We start from the raw sequence: 25,822 nt of genomic DNA on the forward strand, positions 1-25,822 counted from the left end.
ATGACCCTCAAAAATCACTGACAGACCAGGAATTTATAACCAGAACGCATTCCCTGGACAGTGACTATTTGGATTAATTGCATTAAGAGACTTAATTTTGAAGGATTTGGGAATGTTTTTACAAGGTTTAGGAAGGATTTCATTGGGATTACATGATGAGCAATTTTGAGTGTGCTTAACTGTTCACATTAACTCTCTAGGCAACCATGAAACAGATCAGTCATCTACTGATTATTATTTCTTATCCAAGATTTTGTCACCATAAAGGGCACACCTTTGTAGTTCAGTGTACACTTCAACCAACCAGTAGGAAAAAAACCCCTATGCCTCAGCAAGGATCTCAGTGCTGATGTTCTTCGGACTGCTGGATTCGAACAGGGTGTGCTTGTGCTCTGCATATTTCTCTTCTCTTGTGTTGCCTTCAGAAAAATGTAATTTTACAATTTGACCTAAAATTATATTTGTTGGTCTATATTTAAATTGATCTATATTTGCTGTATGATAATATTCCTTGTCAACTCCATTTTCAAAACTCTATTAATTGCAAATTCAACTTAGGTATTTAAATTGAGCACCAATGTCCTAAGATTAAGATATTAATTCAAGGGAGAAAATATGCATAAACTAAAAAGTTTTAGTAGTTGGATGTCGGTAGCTCTACTTGCACAAATTAGCTACATCAATTTTATGCCAAATGTCCTGTTACATGAACTGGGACAACAAGGCAGAGAATCAGGGCTTCTATACAAATTCTGGAAATCTGAATTAAAAACGAATTGCATCCTTTTCATAATTCTGTGAAGCCTGAATTTTTAGAAAGAAATGTATTTTTCTGGTTTAAATATTTTTCTCTAATGAGATCACAACTACAGTAATATACAAAAAACATGAGTGTCCAATTCTAAGCACACTGTTCTGTTTTATGCTGCTATCTGAAGATAAATATGCAAATGCACAAACAAATCAAGAAATGATGCCTGAAAACACCATTGGGAAAAATAACAGCAGCAGCTGTGCACAGAGCTCCAAGAACGGGGGACAAATTTATGAACATATGTAGATTTACTCAGTTTTTGTTTTAATAGATAGATAGATTTTACCTTTTACTGCAGATAACTTGTCTTATTTGCTGTATCAATTATTGTACAGTAGAATAATCTGATTTTGTCAATGCAAAGGCAGACAGGAAGTAAAAAATGTAAAACTTATACTTGAGTGAGATTTATTTGCTTGTTTGTTTTCTGAAATTTGCACTTTTAATTAACTGTGGGAGAGATTCTTGCGGATATTGGATTTTTCAAAATCAAAATAAGGTGTGAACAACTATTGATGGAATTAACTGCCAAGAAATGTTAAATTCTAATACAGAACTCTGAAAGAAATTTAATGAAGTTTTTATTTTTTTATATTTAAAACTTGCCTTGTAGCCTGGGAACTTCAGTGTTGAAACTGAAGCAGCAACTGAGATTTCCTGACTCAAGGAAATACTTCCACAAAAGCAGCTAAGACTATTCTATTTGGAATGCTGTAAAATGCAGTTATATATTTCTCACTTGGCTACATTATTAGACCACTAAAAAATTGTATCAGCAATAATATTGCCCAACAACTGTACTTCATTCGGCTGCTATCATTTAGGTATCATTTACCTAAAACCCATCCTGACTTAGAGTTCAGCACTGGTCATTTGCTGCAGAATATAGAACAGTCAGACATTACAGTGCTATTACCTCTCTTCCCTTTGTTGCAAATATATTATTAAATGTTTTTATTAAAGCAAAGAAACTCCCAAACATTTCTCGATCACCAAACACTTTAATATGAATCTCACCAACAACGGATTGTACATACCTGGAATTCAACTCCAAGGGAATAAAAGTGCATGAAAAAGGTGAGTTAATGCAGAGTCTCTGGTTAACATTCATGTACAAAAGTGGAAAAATGGTTAGAGAACCTAATTAATGGTTACTATTGGAACTTCTGATTCTGCAGAATTAGATGTGGAATTGAAACCCCAATCTGCTGTAACACACTGCACAAACCATCTACTGAAAAATATCCAGCTATGAAATCCCTTATTATGAAAAACATTATATTTGACTGCCAAGTGACAGTAACAATTGTTTGTACTTTGAAGGTACTTAGATACAAATATAGAAACCTGAGTTATGTGTCAATTTCTAATTGCTTGAAAGAACAGTAAGGCAGAATTCTAGAGCAGCAGAAAAATCACTTTCACATGCCATTTTTGAACACTACTGATTTCTGACTGGTGAGCTTAATTCTCTGGCTAAAAATTGCTTTATTGTCTTGATATTAAAAGATCACAGCAAAAAAAACACCACTAAGAAAAAGAAAAAAGGCATTTGCAGCAAGGGTAGCACACCTTAGCTTCAGCAAAAAACGTGAATTATATTTTACTTCAGCAAATCATTTAGCCTGCTTTATCCACTTCCCTTCATGTAAAAAAAATATTATTCTTTTACAAAAAACACATATTGATTGAACCCAGATAGAAGAGTGGATGTTGGCTGTGTATATAAGAAATAACATTGAGAGTTTTCAACCAGTGTATTGCCTCACGAGCTGGCCATTAGGAAATGATGTCCAGTGCTCTACCTTGCAACGCAATTTCCCTCAGTTTTCTTAGAGCTCGTGGACTTGTTATGCCTGTTCGTACTTCAAATGTGGCAGGGAAAGGAGCATTTCACTTCTGTAAACCTAGACTTACTGCAAAAACCTATTAAATACCTGCGGGAGACAGAGGAGTAGAAGCTCCTGCAATTAAAGGAGGCTTTGATTTACAACCCTGGAAGAGACTAGGTCTGGCTTAATTGACAAAAGGATTACAAGCTTGTATTCCTATAGTTATAAATAAAATTGTACACTGGGTGTTTCAGTGGAGGGTTTTAAAATATAATAGTGTGATTTTATGTAGTTTAAGTTAAGAAAGTAGATGGTATAAGAGAGACATCTGTGTGTACGTGACATGAGAAGTTATTGGTCAAGACATAGCTGCATTGCAGTGAGAAGTGCCACAGGTGATAGGTCATAAATCTAAAACAAAGTGTCGTTTTAAGTGTCTATTGGATTAGAAAGTTATAAATTACGATGTAACCCTAAATCTTGTGACTAGTCGCCATTACTCGGAGGTGTTGTAAAATCTCACGCCTCGGCTGATGTTATTTTAAACAATAAATTCGTGTAATTGCATAGTCCCATGCCTTATTTTCCTCCGACACGTGAAAGCGCGGAAACGGTCAAATACCGACTTTTTAAAAGCTGAAACTAATTTCTAATTGCGGATTAAGTTTTGAAAGAAGACGCATTTGCGAGTGTTCTAGACAATAACAGGGAGCTACCAGGAGTCTCTGGGCTCCTGGTAGCCGCCTGTTATTGTCTAAAACGACGACCAGGAGCTACCACAGCGAAGGAAACAAACAGGCAGCAGCGGGCCGGCGGTGTGGGGCGGGGCCCGGTGGGGCGGGGCCCGGCGCGGCAGCCCCGCCCTCAGGCGCGCGGGACATTCGAAGGGCGGGCGGAGGCGGCGCGGGGCGCTCGCGGCCATGGTGGAGGGCCCGGGCTGCGCGCTCTGCGCCGAGCGCCTGCGGGCGCGCCTGCGCCGGGGACAGCGCGTGCGGGCCGCGCGGGGCGGCGGCGCGGTGAGGGCGCGGGGGCGCGGCGCGGGCGCGGGGGCGCGGCGCGGGCGCGGGGGCGCGGCGCGGGCGCGGAGCTGGGGACTGAGCCGGGGACAGGGCCGGGCCGGGCCGGGGACAGGGCCGGGCCGGGCCGAGGCGGGGGAGCGGCGCGGCCCGGTGGCCGGGACAGGGCGGGGCAGCCGCCTCGCGCAGCAGGGGCCCTGCCCTTTTGCGCCTGGATGCCCGCACTGGTAAACGCCGGCAGGTTTGAGTGAGAGCAAGCGAGCGGGCAGGAGCCCCTGGGCTGCGAGGACACGGAGCTCAGAGCAGGGTGGGTGGTGCCTCCCGTGCCGCGGCTGCCGTCGTCCGTGCGTGGTGCTGGGTGTTATCCGCCAATAGTGTTTTTATTCTCCACGTTATGAAATATTCCTGTCATCAGTATAGTAGGTCTCAGCAGGTCACGTGTAAAGGCGATTCTGAAGCTGTAGAAACAGGAGCTTTGAGGAATGATGAGGAACAGCTTTTAGAATCACTCGTGTTCACTTAGGATAAATTTCAAAATACCATGTTGCTTGATGAAATGTTAAATATAAGGAAAATTTTTACTAATTTTATTTGTTCATAATCTCCTCAGTGTTTGCATGTGCTAGATGATCTTTAAGGTCCCTTCCAAACCAAACCATGCTGTGATTCTAATCTATGTGATACATGAGAAAGGTACATGTTGACCTGCAGAAAGGGGGCTTTTATTTCTATAATTACTTTTTAAAGCAATTTTAATTAGACCAAGTATTTAAATAAAGAGTGTGACGTTTGCCTTCAGTGTACACAGTATGTCATTTTCCTACTAGTTTTTATCCTTTCATTAACAGCTTAAAATAGTATACTAGTATAAAGCTGCTGGGGCTCGTGAGACCTCGTAGCAGACAGAACAATCAAGGTGACAGTAAGCAGGCCTTGGCTGATGAACAGGGAGGTACACTCCTCTGGTTTTGAATACAGAGCTAGCTAAGGTATTTTTTTCTATGCTTGGTTTTGTGCATCTGTAAGAGAATATGTGTTGCTTGTGTCCCAAGTAAGTATATTACATGCCTCCAGGCAGAAAGTTGGGGAATTTTTACCCACTTCCAGTGTGTATAAAGCAGTGTAGGAGTTTGTAATTAAGGCACAGTAAGATAGTACTTCAATGAAACAATTTAGGAAAGAATGTGGTTGAAGATATCTCTGTCGAAGGTATGTCTTAAGTTTAGTCTTTATAGATTAATATCTTTCAGGACAGATTTTTGAAGGAGTTATGCTCCTAAGGTTTCAAAAAGAAATCTCACTCTGTCAAATTGACTGGTGTTCATCACTTTGTGCAGTAGAAGTCACCTCAGGGCAGACTCTAGTAATTGGAAAATCACCATCCTAAGGGTCTTGGACTTTTTAGATTTCACAGGGGCTGCTAACCATGGCCAAAGCCTTAGCCACTGCTGAAGATTACACTGTTAAGGAGAGTTTGTACTATGATGGCTGTAGGGGTTTGCTTGATACCAAAGTGGTATGAATTTAACTTCAAATATTTGAAAAGGCAAGTTTTCCATCTCAGTCATTTCTTGTTCTGGTTTATTTTTGACAAACCTGAATGGCTTGGAGTTAAAATAAACTTTGTTGCACAGCAACAGACTCCAACTGGAAAGCATGAACTGTTTATATGGGAGCAAAATTTTTTTTTCTTTGTATTTTGATAACAGACAAAGAAAGTGATGTTATGCAAGAAATATTTTTATTTTCCTACTTGACAGAATAATAGCCATAAAACTCTCTAAATGTGTATCATTTCAAGGTAATAAATAATACAGTGGGAGATTGCATAGAGAGTAGCTCTGAAATATCACTAACTAGGAGAAGCCTTGCTGATTTGCCAGAAATGTATGTTTCATACATATTTGCATTGAAATTGAGTGCTGTGATTGAAGCACTGATATGTGTATCTGCCTTGCAGTTAGGGCTATGCTGAAAGGGAATCTGCTGCTCGCACTTTTCAGCAGGGTCTGAATGGACATTGGGGTGCTAGTCAGGGGGACCTTCACAGGTTGGGAAAAATGGGCTGGTAGAAACTCAAGTTCAGCATTTGCAGGACTTGCAGAATCCTGTGGTTGGAACAGAAGAGTGTCATGGAACAGCACAGTCCTGGCTGCTGCTCAGATGGAAAATGGCTCTGCATCAAAAAAGGACCTAGGGTCCTGCAAATGCTGAGTCACTAGCATGCCCTTCCAAGGAAGAGGGACAGCCCCATGCTGGGCTCTGCAGGTTGAGCAGAGTGATTCTTACTTCTGATGAGCACTTGCAAGGCTGCACCTGGGTTTCCAACTCCCCAGTAATAACGAGATAATAACACACTAGAGTGAGTACTCTGGTATGATTAGCAGGCTGAAGCACATGGTGCACAAGGAGAAGCTGACAGAACTGGGATTTTATTGCTCTCCTCAGCTACCTGTAAGGAGGATATGGAGGAGACAGAGCTAGGCTCCTATTGGAGGTGCACAGTGGGTGAGAAGCAGCAGATGCAGGTGGCAATAGGAGAAATTCTCATTATGTATTAGGAAAAATTTTCCACCTCAACAATAGTCAAGCCATGGAAAAAGGGCCCAAAGAGACTGGAGTATCCCTCCCTGGAGCTGCTCTGAATTTGACTGGACAAGGCCTTGGGCTCCCTGTGCTAAGTGTATTCTGCTTTGACCAGGTGTTTGGATGAGATAATCTGTAGACATCCCTTATAATTTCAGTGTATTTTCATGTGCTAAACAAATAAAAACCACTGCTTCAATCTCACAATTATCTTGTCCTCTAGTAGTGTCCTACCTGCTGCTCACCTGCTTCTGAGATTAGACTTTAAACTAGTAGGAGGAGAGAGATATCTCTGTGGGCTCAGCAGAGGCTTTTCTGTAATACACAATGCACCATACAAAATACTGAAAGCCTATTACTAACATTTGGAGAAGAATATAGATCTGCACATGGCAGAATTGACACTCTGACATGTTTTTAATATTCAAACGGTACCTGTTTATTTTACACCAGTCTGAAACTCTTACAAATTCATGGCTCAAAGGAAAAGGCATAAAATTCCCTGATAAAAAAAAGATGTATTGTTTCAATTAGGAAAAAATTGAGCTAAGTTATGATAACATTAGCAGTAGTGACTGCTTCCTGGGCTAATAGTCCCATTGTTTTTGGTAGAATGCTTAAGGAGGAAATAGTTAATGTTGTCCAAGTTGGAAAATTAGTTCATACAGCTGCTTGCTGAATGTGTACTGATGCTAGAATCAAAGCAGTACAAATTCTCTTTAATCCTTGTGTGTGTGTACTCGTTTTTCAGACTGCTGCAAGTAAAGAGAGAATCACTGGTCATGATTTCCTTGTTGGACATGTTTACAGAGGTGTGGAGACATTGGGAAAGGAACTTTTTATGTATTTTGATGAGAAAGCTTTGAGGTAAGAAGTGAGAAAAAGGCTTCCTATGCATTCAAACTGAGTGTATTTTGGGGGTCACCTTGTTCTTGCTAATTGCACTTTCAGAGGTTTGAAAGTGTTACAGAGAAATTTCTCATCAGCCTCTCTGCAGTACAGGAGTACTATATATAGTCACATGTTCAGATAATTTACTGCTTTACTCCAAGATTCCATGTAAAGGTATCTGAAAAGGACAGTTAATTTTTGACATGCTTTGTTTCAAATAGGAAATTGCATTTTCTAGAGACAAAACAGATGCAGTGCGTGCAGATCCCTGCAATATTGTGTAGCACTAAATAATTCTAGTCTCACCTTTTTACTTTAAAACAAGAAATCAACAACTTCTTACTACTAATTCTCATTGAATAACAGATCTTAGGTTTAATTAGCATGCTTTTTCTATTTGTAATTAAAATGAGAAGATTTCTATTTTGCCCTATTTCAGGACATCCGAGGTAATGAAACACTTTAGAATGAAATTTTATAAATTTCTTAGGGCTTTTGAATGTAAATGTGTAGTGATGATGCAATTTTTTTTTATAGTCATGAACTGAGAAGGCAGTAAGATAGCTAAATAGTTGTGATTGTTAAAATTCCTTTAAAACAGTATACTGGAGCTTGGTAAAGGAAACCATCATCTATGAAATTGAATTAAAAATAACTTTCTGGAAGCATTTAGTGCATTATCATTTGTTAGCAAGATGCAAGAGTTTAGTTTAAAAAGAAAGTTGTCTAGGTTTAAAAATAAGTTTGGCTAGTTAAGCCTGTGCAGTACTACTCACAGCACTTCAGAATTGAAAGTGGTTATTGAAGATAAAAGTAATTGAAGCAACTATATCACCTGAACTGACTTGTAAGAAGAGTTTTGGAAAGACACAGGCTTGTAAGTAACTCATAGCATTATTTTTTTTCAAATTTTAAAGAGTTAACTTTAAGAATATGCTTAATGACATGTTGTCTTAGCCCATCTGTAAATACTTAAAATGCCTGTCCTTCCTGAAATGTAAGAAAGCTGGTCTTAAAGGAAATACAGACCTGATACTGCATTTCTTTGGTCATTTATGTAGTTTAATCTGTTAAATCTTCTTGTAACTACAAAATAATCCATTTTTTTCTGATATACAGTGTACAGTAATAGGACATTCCTTCTATCTTATGGTTTTTAGGACTTGATTGTACCAGGTGAATTTGTAATAAATAAAATGTATGAGATAATAGTCAGACTTGCCCTTTGCTCAAGCAAAGCTCCTGGTAGAATATATTATAAAACGTAAGACTTCTTAAAGCATTACTAATCTCTAAAATGAATGCTTGAAAGAGTCTGTTCTTCTACTTTGCCATCTGTGCATTTTTCAGTTTATTTCTTTTATTAATTTTTAATTGACCTGCAGGTTTTGCCTTGGTTGTAGGCAAAGAAAAGCCGAAAACAACATATGGCAAATACTAATTACTTTGTTTATGGCATTCCTGGATGTAGCTGCGATGTGATAACAGTGGTGGCAATATGGGGACAAAAGTCTTTCTTTTCATACCAGGTGCTTTCTGCCTGATTTAACAGAAAATTTTCTGGTCAAGTGGCCTCATTTCTTTCAGCCTTCCTGAAGGTTTAAGAATCTATGTTGGAAGATCAGCATGTCAAGTGAAAAAAATTCGAAGTGCACTAGAAAATGGTGCTACTTAATGATCAGGTTTGACTTCTGTATAGTGAATTATGAAGACTACGTAAAACCAGCTATATTTTGGAGGGATTTTTACTTGGGGAGCATTCTTTCTTCTCTGGGAATTAAGCACTGTCTAAGCAAATAGTTTGTTGCTGTGTTACTGGTAATGACTAGAATTAATGTCCATACATACTGACTTGGTTAGGTAAGGTTCACAACTTCTAGAAATAGACTGGTGTAATGCTTGGAAACCATAGTGAAGTTAAAATACCTATAAAAACTCTCTTTCTTTCCGAGGATTCACTTTGGTACGAACGGTTCCATGCACATTAATCCTGATGGAAGCAAAGACAGAAATGGAGCACAACCAGTTTTGGAGATACAGCTTACAGAGGATACTGTTTGTTTTTGTGATGTGACAGTAGAGTACAGGTAAAGCAGAAACTAACAAAACAGTGTATTTCTTTTTATAACATTCTTTTAAGGAAAATGAAAAGTCACGTACAAATTGTTAAGTGCGTAGATGCTATCAAGACAAAACTTCCTAAACGTATCAGATTTATTTAAGTTTGTTAGTTTTGTATCAGAGCTTATATACAGTTAAAGTAGTTCTATGCCATAGTGTCATTAGGTAGTGTCAAGACTGGGAATGAAAGTTGGATTTAATTCTACCCCTAAATCTGTATGCTGAAACCCATTGCTCTGTTAATCTCCATGAAAGTCTCACTTCTTAACAAGGGTAACAAACAACCTGTCATGATTACTGGTTTCAAATTTTTATCCTCCCAAGGCTGGGTTTTTATTTTTTTCCTTTTGGAAGCAAACTTTTATAATTGTTCTAATTTACATCAAGCAGATGTTTATGCCCATTAGCATTGTACTTCACGCTGCTAATAAAAATACCAGTGAGCTTGATTTTAAAGTGATTGAGGCTCTTGAGTGCAAACGGGCATGGAAATTCATGTAACATATATAAGCATACTTAAAATTACAAAACACAAAATCTGATGTAAGCCCAAGACTTCTTGTACTGTATTACTTTCAATGATTATGCTTAACCTAATAAAATGTATATCTTAAAATCTGAATTTTTTTTTGTAACTACTATTAATAATCTACTACTACTTTTATCTTTTACTTAAGTATAATTAGCTCAGTTGGTTAGAGCATGGTGTTAATAATGCCAAGATTGTGGGTTTGATCCCCATATGGGCCACTCACTTAAGAGTTGGACTTCATGATCCTTGTGGGATCCTTCCAACTTAGAATATTCTGTAATTATTTGAAATGTAATATATAGATATATTTTATATATATCTATATATATACACATAAATGTCATGTTGTAACTAATGGACCATATAACCATACAGTTAGTTATGTTCAAGGGTCTGAACACGGGCTTTCCATCTTGGAAACAGTTTTAAAGCAAGGAGCTGGCAAGTTTTCAAGCTAATTGGAACAAAATGAGATGATATTTTGTATGTTGGACTAGATGCTTGTATCATTGTTTTTGGAAGAGGTGCTTAATGGAATTTCTGTGCCTCTTCCTGTCACTGGTATTTTCATGGTTTCTGTTATCTGCATATAATGTTGTATTATAATTTGTTGTGTTGTTTTTAAAACCACATTGCTACATAAGAATATATTTAAAATAAAAATGAATCAGTGTATTTTTCTCTTCCAGAAATGCAGCTGAGTGTGAGCAGAAAGTGAGGATGATGGAAAGCTTGGATGTCTGTTCTCCAAAGTTTAGCTTCTCAAGAGCAGAACATGAGATTAAGCAGCAGAACACCCGCATGTTGTGTGATGTGTTACTGGATCAAGCAGTATTACCTGGAGTGGGAAATATCATAAAAAATGAAGCACTGTTTGACAGTGGTCTTCATCCAGCTCTTAAGGTGGGTGGATGTCTCAAGATGGTTTTAAAGGGCACCAAAGTATTAAGAATGTAAATACATATTAATATAATATTTTGCTATCTTCTTACCTTTGTTTTGTCATCTGTCATTTCTTAAATTATTCTTAGACACTAAATTAATGTTCTGTCATTATAACAGGAGGTTTTTGTCATGGCAGTCTTTGGAACTGATTAACTTTCATATTCTGACTTTGTCTAGCATCCTGTTATGCTACCATTAAACTGACAATCCATAAATAAGGGAAAGTGAAAAGTGCTCAGGTTTTCTTTGTTCAGTTACTACCCAAAATAGTTTATGTGGTAGAGTTGATTATTTTTGCTGCTTCTTCCACTTCTTGTCCTGCTAGCTGGCACCAATTGTTTTTTCTACCATTGTTTATCATACTTTTTCTGGTTTAAGATCCTTAAGTGTGTGTCTCCAAACTCTGGTTGAGAAGATATTTGCAAAACAGATTGAGATTACATAGAATGTAAATGGAAGCAGGTGAAGATTAGTAACTTAAAAGTTTTTTAAACATAGTATTTTGAAAATTGTTCATAGGATTAATCTGGATTTTAATTTTATCTTCGATGTGGCGGAAAAAAAGAAAAATGTGATTTAAAGTTTTGAGCTCTTAAAAAATACTTGGTTGATACATCTCTCTAATAGTGATGCCTTCAGCTCTCATATTCTTCCTGAATATCTCTCAGAGGAAAGAGTCTCAGGATGATAGGTCGTATTATGATCCATGAGGAAATTAGGAGGGATGTGACACTTGCTAACTGTGATTCATGTGATCATCAACTCTTCGGTCAATACAGGGGAAGACAGCTGAATTTTCTGCCACGTGTTTTGCTTGGTTGAGGCAAAGCACATTGTTTGGTGTGCAAGCAGTGAGTTTTTGTAGCATAGAATGTGATCATGTGATGTTTTACTGAGATGATACATATAATATGAAGTCAGGGAATTATCACAGCATGAAGAAAAGTCCACATCAGTATTCAAATCGCACCTACCTCAGAAGTCTTTTTTTGCCATTGTCCCTTAGCACCATAATGTTCTAAAAATCATTCTTGTCTTTCTTACAGGTTTGCCAGCTGACAGATGAGCATATACGTCGCTTGGTGAAAATGACACGTGATTTTACCCTGCTTTTTTATAAGGTATTGGCACATATTTCTGGAAAACTTCCAAAATGTTTCTCTGGCATGTTAGCTGTTTGTGATCATCTGGTGAAAACAGTATAAAGATGCAACAAAGCAAGGGCTTCCATTAATAGGAATGTTGGTTTGTGTGCTCTTTATTAATTGTGAATTTTCAGATGATGGAAAGGTAGGAGGAGTCAAGATTGTCAATATATGCACAGCTTGGCCCGAAAGACTTTCACAGATGCTGCCTGAGGGTCAGTTCAGTTTTTCTGTGTGCGCGCTATTATGCCACTCTGAACATGTCGGAATTGATGTAGGTGAAGCACAAAGTTACATGTAAGATAACATAAAGATTGCTCTTCAAACTGGAAACTAGAGATTGTCCCAGGGAAGTATGAACATAGTTAATGTGGCTTCCTTTATAAAACTTGAAATAGCAATTATATTTGTTTGACTAAAGAGTTTGCAACTTCTACCAACCTTTTTTTTCCTAACCGAAATAATGGTTTTGGTTGCTAAAGTGAAATAAATAACAATTTCTCCCTACTGCTACAACTTCAGTAAGACTTAATTTCTTCTCCTGTAAATTGCGTAATTCCTGGTGCTCTTTAACTTTCCATAATAGAAGAAGGGGGAATTTGACCTAATTCTTATATGTTTTGTTTCTTTAAGCTCCATGCAAAGAAATGAACAGTAGTTGTGACATTTTTGTCTGTTTCTCTTGATTCCGTGAAAGGCAAGGAGCTAGCGCTGCTAAAAAGAATTTTTTTGGTAGGTGAGGGGGAGGGCATCTAACATTCCTAAAATCATAAAGGCTAAAACTGTAATTTGTTTAATAGTCTGCTTAAATGTCTCCTTTCCCTCAACCCACTAAAGAGTACTTTAGTTTGTTGGCTAGGGAAATGTTTTTTTTCTCCAAACTTCATAGTGAAGTCTACCAGTAAAGAGATACCATCTAGTTCTGCAACAACTATAATACTCAGAAATTTAAAGGCTTTTAGACTCATAATAAACTAGTTAAACTTTCTGTTTAGCTATTTGGAAAACTTGTGTAATCCACACTTAGCAAGGAATCACCAGGCAAGTACTTATAAGAAGGCTAGCCTCTCCTCCCATCTTAAAGAGACATAACCAAAATATGTTATTACAAGGGATAGTGCTTGAAAATTTTTTTATAGACTGTTACAGATTGTTTGCAGTAATCATATTGTGTCATTACAGATGCAAAGATGAAGAATCTTGTTTGTGTAAAAAGCTGTTGCTTTTATTTGGTTTTTACATAGCTGAATGGGAAAAAAAGTCTCATAAGGAACTGACTGAAAACGTTGAGGAGGCAGCTGTGAATGTTCATGCAAATATAGATTAGTAGTTCCTTCTGATTGAATTACTAGTTTGCACTGGTACAAGAATTCTCTTTCAGCAAGACTGATGAATAAGAGCACAGAAGCAAATATACTATGCTCAAAGACACCTGTGTTTTGGGAACTCCAAGGGTCCTCATACATTATGGAGCTAGAGCTATTGAACTCTGCCAGAGCTGTGCTGGTATTGCTGGGCCAGCTGTGGTATCATTTGAACTGGGCCCAAGCATTTGTGATTGTAGTGCAGAAATTCGTGTGGCTCTGCAGAGCTGGCTGCATCTTTACTGGGCAGTTGTTGGTTTGTTTTTTTTTTTTTTTTGCTACTTTTTGCTGTAGTGTGTCTATGCTGACTTCATGGGTATTTTTTGAATTGTCTCATGAAATGTGCCTCTCTGTCAGCTGTCTGGAGGCTCTTTACGTCACTGTGCCCTTGGGATTCTACTGTGCTTAATTTAATATGACTTTCTGCCAGGATCTGGGGGGCTCATCGTAGTGCCAAGTGGCTTTTCATGAGCCAGGTTGTCTGGCATGGCCAGGGCCAAGATGAAGCTGAGCAACTGTACTGGGCACTACCCAACATTTACAGTATCTCAGGAATATTTCTGCATTGCACAGTTCTTTAGGTTTTGGGAAGGCTTATTAAGCCAGATTGTAGCATCAGGTCCGAGATGGTGCTGTGCTGTTTTTGGCTCTTTTGGGGGTGAGACAAGGTGGTGTTGTTTTTGTGGTTTATGTTTGTTTTCTATGCCACATTGATTGGTGCTCATTAGCTCTTCAAGAGGACACCTGCAGGTGCCAGGTCAAAGACAACTGATGCTGAATCAGACCTAGCTGGTCCAGCTGAACTCAGAGAGTTCCTAGCATGTATTTGCTTGCTGTTTGCTAGTAGGTCTTTTTTTGCTTCTGTCTTTCATTTCATTATGTGGAGAATTACAGACGTTGTACCTGATTTGTAAATTCTCTGCATAAAATAATGTGAAATACAGCTATAGCCTTTATTAGTGTCTCTCTTAAATATCTTCATCTAGTCATTGATTTGATGGTTTATGTAGGGTTTTTTATTTTCAGACTCACATAAAATTTATACTGAGTCTCTTAACTTGGATTTCAAACACGTTCTGTTTTAGTGCCGCAAAACTGGGTCTCCACTCTACAAGCACTACAAAGTGTACAAGCGCCCAGCCTGCAGGGAGTGCAGTGGCAGCATCACTGTGTGCCGTCTGGGAGACAACAACAGGATGACTTACTTCTGCTCTCGATGTCAAAAGGCAGACCCCCAGCTTGTCAATCTTAGGTATGATCATAATTTTTAAGCACCTCAAAGGGCTGTTACAGTAAGAGGACACACCCTTTGAAACTGAATGGATCTGTGTGCATTTTATAACGTTTTATAAATTAACTATGCCAGACAAAACCCAGAATATCTTGCAAAAAAAATGTTTTGACTATTGGCATTTGAAAATGGTTAGAAGCTTTGATTCTTTGATACTATTCCTTTCAAAGGCATCATCTATTATGAAGTAGCTATTACTCTAATCAAATGTAGGAATTATACAACAATTCAGAGTACTCAGATTTATTCACTGAAACTAAGCCACTGGAGAAGTTGCCGTTTGTTCTTGGTGTTATCAATATAAAGGGCTTGGATGTTTCCACACAAATGAGTTGAATATCATGAATATAATATCTTTTTGCAGGATAGCCCCATCAGTCCTGGCATATTTAGATAGCTGAGCATCTATGCAATTTTCTTGTGGATACAGAGTTAGAGTGAGGATAACTAAAACTTCAGTAAATTCAGAGTGCAGCAAATATTTTAGGAGTTTTGTACTTTTTTTTTCCTCCTTATTGGATTTTAAAAGCTTTTGCTATAGGTGTGCCATAGAGACACTTTCACTTCCACATAAATTGTACTAGCAGCAGCTTCTCTCCTTTTATTTCAGGAAAGCAGAAAATGCATTTGATATCACAAAGGGTCAAAAGGTAAAAGTTCCAAAAGCACCTTATTCAGACTTGGGCATCTGTTATTCTTGAAAATTTTCATCTGAGGCTTCAGAATTTTGCCTTTATACTCTCTGTCAATCTAATATAAAATGCTGTTTCACTTTGCGACTTTGCCTCGTTAGTGTGTGTGGGTGTGTGTGTATATATATATATTTTTTTTTTTTAGATAAGATTTATAAAATGCACAAATCCCTCTCCTACCTCCAAGCTTCTTTCAAGACTCAGATGGCTGAAGGGATTTTGGTTAAAGCTTAAAAATTGCCTTTGAGTACAGATCAAATATAGAAAATTCCAGCATGGAAGATAAATGTTTCACAAGCTGATAACCCCAATCTGTTGTATTTTCAGAAAGTAATAATGAGAAATATTTTGTAGAACTAAGGAAGACAGCAGTGTTCTGTTGAGTCAGATAACTAGAAAACAATGTAAGGAAAAAATATCTTTCTGTGTTGTAGAACAAGTAGTGATTTGGGCTTTTGTTGTACTTTTAAATAAATAATTAAAGAGTGCTGCATTTAAGTGAAAAACATGGTAGTGATAGCTATAAAATAAAAAGGTGGTTTCTTGTCTTGTCCTTATCCTAATGGTCAGCTCTTAGTGTTCTACTGCTCTCTTTTCAATTATGCAGTAAGTTACCATGTAAAAGGATATGTAGCTCAAGTAATTTATCTGCCCTTCCAGGCTTTTCACATTTGAAGACTGGAATCGGCCCATGTGATGAGACTGACTTGCTGCACATCATAAAGTGTAGAATTCAACCCAGTGGTTCTTGGGCCAGGTCAAATAGCTTATGATTTTGCTCATCTGAAAAAAATAAGAAAATACCCATTAGAAACTTACCCCATCAAATTCAAATGTACCATGAGCTTTAAAAATAGACCTTTCTCCACATATCTCATAAAATGGGAAAGGGTGTGGGGGATAATGACAGGACAGATGAACCAGGGTAACAACATAGAATTAAACTCCCGGACAGGATGCACTGAATATATATTCAGTCTAGCAATGCATTTTTGATATCTGACTAGAACAACTGATCTAATAATGTGAAAATACCCATTTTAACACTTACAGTTCAGCTGTTTTGTTGAATGTTACTGTAATGTCTGTTCTACCTCTTAACAGCACAGGCTCTTTGGTACATCAACAGTTCTCATTATCCTCCTTAGTTTTCCTGTTGTGGACGATGTGGTAGGTAGTGGATATCTCTGCCATTATCCTAGAAGTCTAGCCTGTTACAGAAAGTGATTATTATGGAAAAAGTGATAGGTCAAAGGTATGTCACAACAGTGCCCAACTACAGCATTTGCATTATTAATTGAAGTGCTTAAATTCTTAGGATTAATAAAAGTCTCCAAAAAGTGCACAATTCCTCAAGAACTATGAAGGAAATGCTTGACAGCTTAACAACCATAAGTTGGTTGATATAGTACTTCAAAATATACATACATGACTTACTGAACAGGTAAGTTCAAGTTACATTTACCATGCTGTCAGTGTTTGGATACTATGACAAGAGTAGGCCCTGGTAACAAGAAATGACTGTAAAGGAGTAATTGATTCTAAATCAGTCTGTCAACATAGGAGGTGTTATAATTTACAGGAAAATAAATAAAACTAAATCTATAGTGGTGTCTGGTGTATAGCTTTGGCTCACAAGTCACAGCTAGGTTCCTTAATTCTGAACAGGTTCCTCCTACATTTTAAAAGGCTTTCCAGCAAATGGTGACATACAAGGGACTTTCTAACTTTTAAGGCTTTCAGTGCTTTTGGCTGTTATGATAACATAAGTGGATAACATTGTCTATAACATAAGTGGACTTATGGGTAGAACAAAAAAAATTTATTTGCTAGACTGTATGATTTTCTGCTGTTCATCTTCTAAACAGTTCTTCATCCAGTAATGCATTTGTTAGCAAGTGTTGTGTACAAGGGATGGGGGGAAAGCCCTGAAACAGTCTCCCTTTCTCACCATGCTTTTTGCTGCAGTACTTGAAAATGGTTGGGAATCTGAGAGGCTGAGGCATTGTACTGGAGAGCACATCAGTAGATTATTAACTTTCTGTCAATTTCTTGTTTAAATATTTTTATTTTTATTACTTCTGCAGCACCTGGAAAGATTTGCCCTTGAGGTAAAGAAAGGAAAAATCAAACTTGAACAGTGACATGCTGTCCAAGCTCTGATAGGAGGCATAACACTGTGTGCTGCTTGTTCTCTAGCTCCATGCCTCCCTGCACAGAGTGGTGTAAGGCAATTTGTAGAGGGAACGTCACAAAACACTAACATCGTTCTTTTGTTTCACAGCAAACTGCCAGCTAGAAATAGCCTAATTGGCTGGGCATATGGCAGGGGGTCATGTTCTAATGAACACGTAGCTCAGAAATCTGAAGAGGAGTGGACGTGTATGCACTGCACCCTAATAAACAAGCCTTCTGCCGAAATTTGTGATGCCTGTTTGACTTCAAGACCTGAAGGTAGTAAAGGGTTGTCTGGCACCTGTATTGGGAAAGAGGGGAGGTCTATGATTTTGATGTAGTTTTTATGTAGGAGTGTCTCGTTGTGAATCATATATATATAACTAGCTAACTTGAAGTCAGATTTTGAGGAAACCTTACACAGACTATGTGGCAACTGTCTTGTCTTAAACCCTAAAAGTGTCATCTTCCAACCTGGTGTGCAGGTGGGATTCTATTGATAAGTGCCTTCAGTGATGCTTTGTTTTTATTGGGGCAAGGAGTGAGAAAAATCACCATTTGTTCAACTCTCTCCTTAAGATCATTCAAAGTTTGCAGCATAAATCTGAATTAAAAATCATCAAGGGTCAGAAAATTAACTGTCATTCTTTCACGTGAACAAAAGTGGTATATTTTAGTACCATTTCCTAAAAGGATGTCAAGTTTCTCAGGGGCTACTTTCTTTCCCTCCAAGTTCAGAGTAAAAATGATTCTGAACTTCTTACCTAAATTTGTTGTTTGTCTCTTGCTGGAACCTTTAATTCTGTTATCTACATGAAATATTGCTTCATTGCTTAATCATTTTATGAATGAGAGTGATGTGTGGAAAACCCATATCTTGCCCTAGCCATAGTCCATTTTCTCAGGTCAGGAGTCAATAAAAGTATGTCTTCATGCCTTACACGACAGTTGTTGCCAACACAGGCAGATCTTGTGTAATTCTTCTGCCAAATCAGCACCAGAAACCTGAAAATTTTAATCTGTTCACAGAATAAGATTTACCAACTAACATTTATCCTGGAATTAATGCTGTCAGCTGGACTTCATAATATATTATGCCATGTGGACAAATGCTTTATTTTAAGCTTTGAAACAAAATTTTGTTCCTTCTCCTGTACTTCTAAGTTTCACTTGTTTAGTTACATGCAATTACTAATATCAGGCATGGACTTTGAAGATGTGTTAGACTTGATGGAATACGGTTAGGAAATTTTTTTTTTTTAAAGTAGGACTTACTTTTGCATCATAGGAGTAGTATTTGAGTTTGTTTTTTTTTTTTCAAATATGGTTTTGCTTACCTCTCTTTTTGCAATCCTTAAGATTCTTTCCCTTCTCACTTGGTTCAGTGTTTTTTTGTTATGTTGTTTCTAAAATTAACTACTGTCAGCAGAAATGTTTGAATTTTTCAGGACAGAATACTTGGTATGTAAAATTAGCTGCTGGCCCTACAGCTGAAATGATTCAGTCTGTAGTCAGATACTTATTTACCATTACATTGCAATTTCCATGCTCCTTTGCGAAGTACAAAGCCGAGTTACTGCTATTCTTAAAAAGTCTGAATGCACAGGAACCAGTACGTTTCACTACTGCAACATACTGTAGTGGCAAAACAAGTAATGTTCCAAGACAACTGTAGAGATTCTTACTTTGTTTCTGAGAGTGTGCCTTTGTGTATGTCTCATCTACCCATTGTTCTACTGCTTAATTTCCTTTTCTTTGTATGGAGGGAAGATAAAGGGAGACACTCACTGGATATAGTAGAAAAGGAAGGACTCTGAACACTATGGCTTCACAGCTGCCTAAAAAGCTTCACAGCTGCTTAACAAGATTACACACAGGGATGCTATAAAGTTCTTTTCACCCTTTTCTCAGGAAAGGGACTACTTACAGACTCCATATGTATTAAATGGGCATTAATAAATTATGCCCATTCTTTTGAAATGATTATTGCCCACTAGGAGGGCCTCTGATCCTGTGAAGAAACTGTTGTTTATGCCACAAAGCAAATGTCTGAACTGCTTTCTTCCAGAAAGCTTCTTATAGTAAGTAAGTTTGGATGAACACAAAGTTTGGAAAGGATGGGAACTGTGAAAACACTAGAAACCCCGAAATCCGAATATTCCTTTTTGTGTCAATTGTAAAGTAATACTTCAGAAATGGATAATGTATTGCTGCTTGGAGGTACCATACTCTATGATCTCCCATTGGTGGGGTTACAGAAGGCTATTTTGAAAAATGTAAGTACTTTAATCCTTGTGTTTGGGCCAAATTCAGTTTTTTATGGTTAATTGCCCAGTAGCTTTCTTTTACATAGTACTATTAACTGATCCTATTCAAGCCATAGTAATGTTATCTTGAAACACGTTTTACATTACTCCAAAAGTGCATGATTGTAAGAAATTTTATACTCTATGTAATTTGTGCCAAGTTTTGAGATGGTGCTGTAAGTCTACTCTTTCATTCTCCATATGATGACTTATGAATACAGATCAGAAATACAATGTAGCATTCTATGCAGATGGATTATAACTAATAAATTTTTTCCTTAGTTCCAAAGATGGAGAGTTTTGAAGATTCTGCAGCCTTTAATGCCAATTTAATGAAGTACCCTTGTAATGAATTCAGAAAACCAAGCACAGAAATAAAGATCAATAGGAAAACTGCATTTGGAACTACAACTCTTGTCTTAACAGATCTTGGTAACAAAACTGTTTCAAGAAATGATACCCAGATTTCTGATGGACACTCTCAGTATGTTGTTCCAAAAAGCAATTGTAAACAGATGGAAAGCAATGCCTGCCAGTCAGGGGGAAGCACAGACAAGGACTGCTCAACACACGTAACTGCTCTGGCTTTGTCCTCCTGTCAGCAGCCTGGGTCTTTCAAACATATACAGAAAAAACAGAAAACTGATCATATACCTTTGGTTCACCCACATAATACAGCGATCAGGTATGTATTCTATGCATTCTAAAATGAAAACAAGTCTTTATAATCCCATAAACCAACTTTAATCCTTAAAGATTAATTGAATACTGTGCTGTTGGGCTCAGACAGTGCTGTCTTTGGATTTCTGCCAGGGGTAACTTATTTTAGGCTAACTATAATTCAGATTTCAAAAGCACTGAATGACCTAGGCTTTCACTAGAAAAGTCCTGATTTTGGTATCTGGCCAGTACTGCTGTAAGATAAACAGCTCTTCACAGTTCAGCTATTCCTATTGAATAGGACAGTCTAGCTTTAATATGTCAAGCACAGTTCCACCTGAGGAGTTGTCTAATCTTAGCGCTGGAGTTGATATCTGCTCAGAGAGATTCTGAAGTCAGTGTGAAAGATTACAAAAGCTATCTGGATGAATATATTCTAATTAAAGTTATTTGTTAACTACCAGTTTTCCACATTCTTCCATGACAGGAAGCTCTGTACAGTAACCTTGATGAACTTCCCATCACTGCTTTTACTCTTAACTTCCATCCCCATTCTGTATATAACCACTTCAATGCTCTACCCATCCTGAACTTTTCCTTACAGGGCCCTGTTCAGACACATTCATTGCCTAGTTAAGAGAAATGTGAGAATCTATGAGGGTTGTCAAGGAAAAGCTGGGCAGATATTCACAACAGTAATGGGAGTGCAAGGTAGATGTCACTTAAAATGGTAAATTATGCAGGCTGAATGTGAAATATTGATGATATGCTACAAAATTCTTGGTCATGTGTCTGTTCTGAAATACAGAAATTACTTCTTGCATTGTTGAAGCACCAGTTTTGAAACAATCTCACTGACTAGCCAGGCTAGACTGCGTGAATACAATTTCTACTCGCACTCTCAATAGGGACTGAAGAACAGAAGCTGTAGGCAGGATAATTGAGAATACAGAGGACTGCAAACAAGAAATGAGACAGTATCAATCACGATAACAGGTGGTTGTAGCAAGTCATCAACTGAAATGCTTTTTTATAGTATTTTTTTAAACAAAACCAACAAAAAATCTGTTGGTTATTTTTATCTCCTTGTGTTTTAATGAGGTGTTGGAATAAAACTGCTGGTGTCTGCAGGACTGCAATCTTCCAGACATACAAGGCAACATAAAATTTCTAAGCTGATAACTTGACCAGAATGAATTAATATTTTCTGTTTACACTAAGGTTCCACTACTGCTTTTCTGCTCTATAAGTATACATTTCAGAGCATTAATCTTTTTCATGTCGCTATTTTTAAATGAAACCTTGTGTATTGCAGCTGGTCAGAAATTATCTCAATCACAAGGAAGAAGAACTTCATCCCATTCAGAGAATTATATTCCATCCTATCAGCCTGATTACTTCTTTTCCAAATATGATTTGGAGCATTAATGTAACTTTTTAGTAAAGAGGGTGAGAGTCTTTTCTGTGAAGCATACAAATGCCTTCAGCCCGGTGTAATTACTGGTATTGGTCTTTTTCTCACTGAGTGAAGCATACTCTTTTAGAACATGTCAGAATTTGAGGTGGGCAGTATGGCATCAGTGGTAATATTTTATTTTGTAGATGAATTTGAGTACTTCAAAATAATTTAAAACGTGGTGGGGAAAACTGGTATAATACCTCCAGAAAAGCACACAGTCCTGTCTATTCACTACTTGCAATCATTCAGCTTTAAAGGCGCAATAGGGTGCATTAGAGAAACAAGTCTCTGTCACTGTGTGCAAAAGTACACTGGGTGAGCTATTATAATGGTAGAAGACAGTTCTTTGGCTGGTAATCCCTTTAAAATTATGCCAAAGTAATTTTGTAACCTGTCATTACAGAGCATCTCGAACTAATGTGACAGATGATACTCGTATGTTAAGCATGGAGCATCCTTGCTGCAGTAAACACAGCCGTCTCTGCAGCCTCAGAGTTGTGAGAAAGGATGGAGAAAACAAGGGAAGGCAATTTTATTGCTGCCCTCTACCCAGGGAAACTCGGTGTGACTACTTTCAAGTATGTATAAGACTTCGGGACCTGTTTTATAATCAGCACTTGTTCTTGTAGCCTCCTTGGCCCAGTGATCTGTCAGTTGTGGACAGATACAATACATTTAAAGTTTGACATAATTTTAAATACTCTTGCACACTGAATTGAGACTAAGAGCATAATAATAGTTATGAACTTACAGTTTTAGTTGCTTCCCTTACTGTTGAGAAGGCACCTGCTTGTGCAAATGCTCTTAATCTACTTCTGTGTGATGTCAAACGGATGTGTAAGAGAAATATTGGTTTGAAGGGATGTGTACAAGTTGTTCAGATCAGCTTCTTCCTGAAAGAAAGACTAGCAAACTAGATCTAATTGTCACCCATGTTTCTGGCTAGCTAAAATCCTGGCAGCCTCTTAAAATGACGATTCTGTAATTTGCCTGGGCAAACCCTCCCACTGCTGCACTAATAACCTAACATGACCTTCCCAGCTGCAATTAGTGGCCTCTGCTCCTTGCTATGAATGTATGTGTCTGAGAAGAGTTTGACCTGAAAAGTGATCTGACAGTCATACTATCAGGTAGTTAACAGATGAACTGAAGACAGTAATGACCACAATGCCTAAATTTGAAAAAAGCTATGTGTTAACATCATTTCAAGTTAGACCAGTCAAAGTGCATGCAGTTGCAGTTGATGTTAAAGAAAAAGAAAAAAATCTAAAAAGTGTTCACAAAAGAGATAAAATCGTAACTACTAGGAAGAATTTCTTCTGTGGCATCCCCTGTAGATGTGCTTCTGTTGTCAATTTTACAATAAGGAATTCACAGCCATCACATGTGCCTGAAACCTGTTTCTTTGGCAGTGGGCTGACTTGGATTTTCCATTTTGTAACCATGGCAAGCGATGTGTTATGAAGACTGTGTTGAAGATTGGTCCCAATAATGGAAAGAATTTTTTTGTGTGCCCTCTTGGGAAGGAAAAACAGTGTGGCTTCTTCCAATGGGCAGAAAATGGGCCAGGTATGCAGATTCTTCCATGATGCTCATGTTACAGTTACCTGTTCTTCAGGATGTCTTAAGCACACACAACTTTCATAGTAATTTCTGTTTTGTTCTGTCTTCTTCCCTGTTCACTTGTTAACTAGTAAAAGAGCTCCAACATAAATGACAGATCTAGAAAGGGTCATTTTACATAGTCCTATAAAAATTGAACTCTGCTTGTATGCTGCCTACAATTTTGAAATAAACATTTAGCTTGCAACATATTGTGACATACTGTTATATTCCTAATAAAAAATTGCACTGTTTCCTTTTTTCATATATTGTTTTAAATTGGTAAACTTTCTTAAGTGTAAACATGTATTTACCAGAAGTGAATAAAAAGAGTATACTTTATTAAATACCACTTTGTGCTTTCTCAGAGCTTAAAAAGAAACAGTAACAGACTGTACAATTCAAATGTTACAATAGTTGATTGACCTTGCTTAGATTTGGAAAATGAAGACAAAAATCTGCCCTAAAACAAATAACATGACTCTTCAGTTTTCTAAATTATATATTCTAAATCCACATCTTATTGTTTTCTTCTACCTGCTACTGAACATTTTTTCCCCCAATCCATATGTAATGCATAATAAAATCGTACTCTGCGGTGGTTAAAACTCAGTTTATGTTGGTCTTACACTATTTCCTGAAGCAAGAGGTAAAGTAAATAGAATATGCTAAGATATCAAATCAGAAACAGAATTCTTCAAATCTTTAGATACTACCGAGGAAAATGAGGCTAATGAAGAAATGGCCATAGCTTCATACATCATTTAATCACAAATCAGTTTTTAATTGAAAACAATGGGATATAGTATTGCTTCCGTCCAAAATACGTAGGATGAAGCAGGTTTAAAAACACCTTGCAAATGCTTGTTTGTTTCTTGTTTTTTTTTTTAATGGGGAAGGACTACTTGATTTTCTTGAGGAAAATTGTTTAACTTCACTCTAATTTAAATATCTTCCATTCCAACTGTTTAATTCTTTTCCTAAGCCGTACAAATTCAGACACTTTTTTTCTTCCTCTTTTCAGTAGCCTTTGATACCTTTGAAACCTTTTAAAACTTTCCTTACATGTACAAAATCTTTTCTAATCAGATTGTAGAAACTATAATCTTTATGTTGCTCAATGGCCTCTTTCCAAATAATATATCTCTTTCATGAGGTACAGAACTCCACCTGAGAACAAAACAAGCAACTTCACATGGTGAAGACTGATTTTTTTCCATTGCCATCTTTTCTATGATGCTTCTTGTTACAATATGTTGCTGCTAGCTTGTGCTTATACATCTAAATCTTTAAAATTGCTATCTAACTGGTTCCTCACTTATATTTGTACAATTCATTATGGTGATAAAATGTGTGGTTATTTTTAAATTGTACATGTTTTTGGATGTTTGGCACAGGGATAAATCTTGAGTAGTTCAGTTAAACTTGAAAAATCATAAAGAAATACAACCATTTTTGATTACTTGCCTTCTATGAATGTTAAGATTTCTCTGAAGCTGGAAGTTAAATTACTTTTTCAAACTTTAACACATGAAAAATAACAGGTGGGCTCTTACATCCTTTTTCAGCTTAATAGCCAGACAAGCTGTGAGTATCTGTTTAAATAAAATGCATATGAGTTTTAAAGTATTAACTGCTTTTATTAGCTACTGCAATCACTTTACTTTTTCTGTTCTTGTATTTCTTGAATATGTTGTATGTTTTTTAAACCAAAATCTGTTTTGAAGGTGGTATATTTGTATCAGCCTAATTTTGCTATATCCGTTAGTTGTGTAACGTCACAAGGTGAGAGAAGGCAGACAGGGAAATCACAAAGGGCTTATCCCAGTGAACTAGCATGTGAAGGAATCTCACATGTTTACACTCAAAGTAGGAAACTAAACAAGACAGCGAATTCTAATTCACTAGATGCCTCTGCAGAGGCATCTTGACGTTACTGCTTTTGCCAACACTGCTTTCTAATTTTTTTTTTTTCTTGGAGAGGATAGCACTTTTTTGTACTTGTTTAACAATGTCTGGCTGATAGTTGGTCATAAAAAGTTTTGACCAAAAAAAGCTGGCAACAAAACTTAGCTTGGAATAGATCCCCCCCACTCAACCTTTTAAAAAGAAACTGCAACCAAGGGTGCAAAACCAGATAAAAGTCCTGATTTTCAGCTTTTGTTCTAATAGTTTACAAATGTGTTTTTATTTTTTCACATTGATTCATCTATCACAGTGCAAGTGATGGAACACACTTCTTTCAGATTAGTATCTGGCTTACACATTTTAATGGCTTGTGTTGCACACAATCCACTGTGAAGGCTAAAAAGAATAACAAGACCAAAGTTAAAAGGGGGAACTGTTTTTCACAAAGATTTTCTGTAATTTATATTCCCAATGAAAGCAAAT

The 25,822-nt window shown here is 37.3% G+C and overlaps 1 protein-coding gene across 2 annotated transcripts; it reads left to right on the forward strand.

The window, feature by feature from the left end:
* The first annotated feature begins 3,555 nt into the window (after positions 1-3,555).
* NEIL3 (nei like DNA glycosylase 3) lies at positions 3,556-23,780 on the forward strand. Of its 2 annotated transcripts, none has more exons than XM_069013765.1 (10): positions 3,556-3,662; positions 7,000-7,115; positions 9,092-9,226; positions 10,482-10,695; positions 11,784-11,858; positions 14,332-14,498; positions 17,514-17,683; positions 19,993-20,395; positions 22,233-22,407; positions 23,242-23,780. In XM_069013765.1, exons 1-10 carry the CDS (start codon positions 3,567-3,569, stop codon positions 23,416-23,418), a joined length of 1,728 nt encoding a protein of 575 aa, XP_068869866.1. In that variant the 5' UTR covers positions 3,556-3,566; the 3' UTR covers positions 23,419-23,780. The 2 variants fall into 2 exon arrangements, with proteins under 2 accessions (XP_068869866.1, XP_068869867.1); XM_069013766.1 differs by lacking the exon at positions 3,556-3,662 and adding an exon at positions 3,865-3,969.
* The last annotated feature ends 2,042 nt before the right edge of the window (positions 23,781-25,822 follow it).

The sequence above is a fragment of the Aphelocoma coerulescens genome, chromosome 4 (assembly GCF_041296385.1).
Source record: "Aphelocoma coerulescens isolate FSJ_1873_10779 chromosome 4, UR_Acoe_1.0, whole genome shotgun sequence".
NCBI classification, from domain to species: Eukaryota; Metazoa; Chordata; class Aves; order Passeriformes; family Corvidae; genus Aphelocoma; species Aphelocoma coerulescens.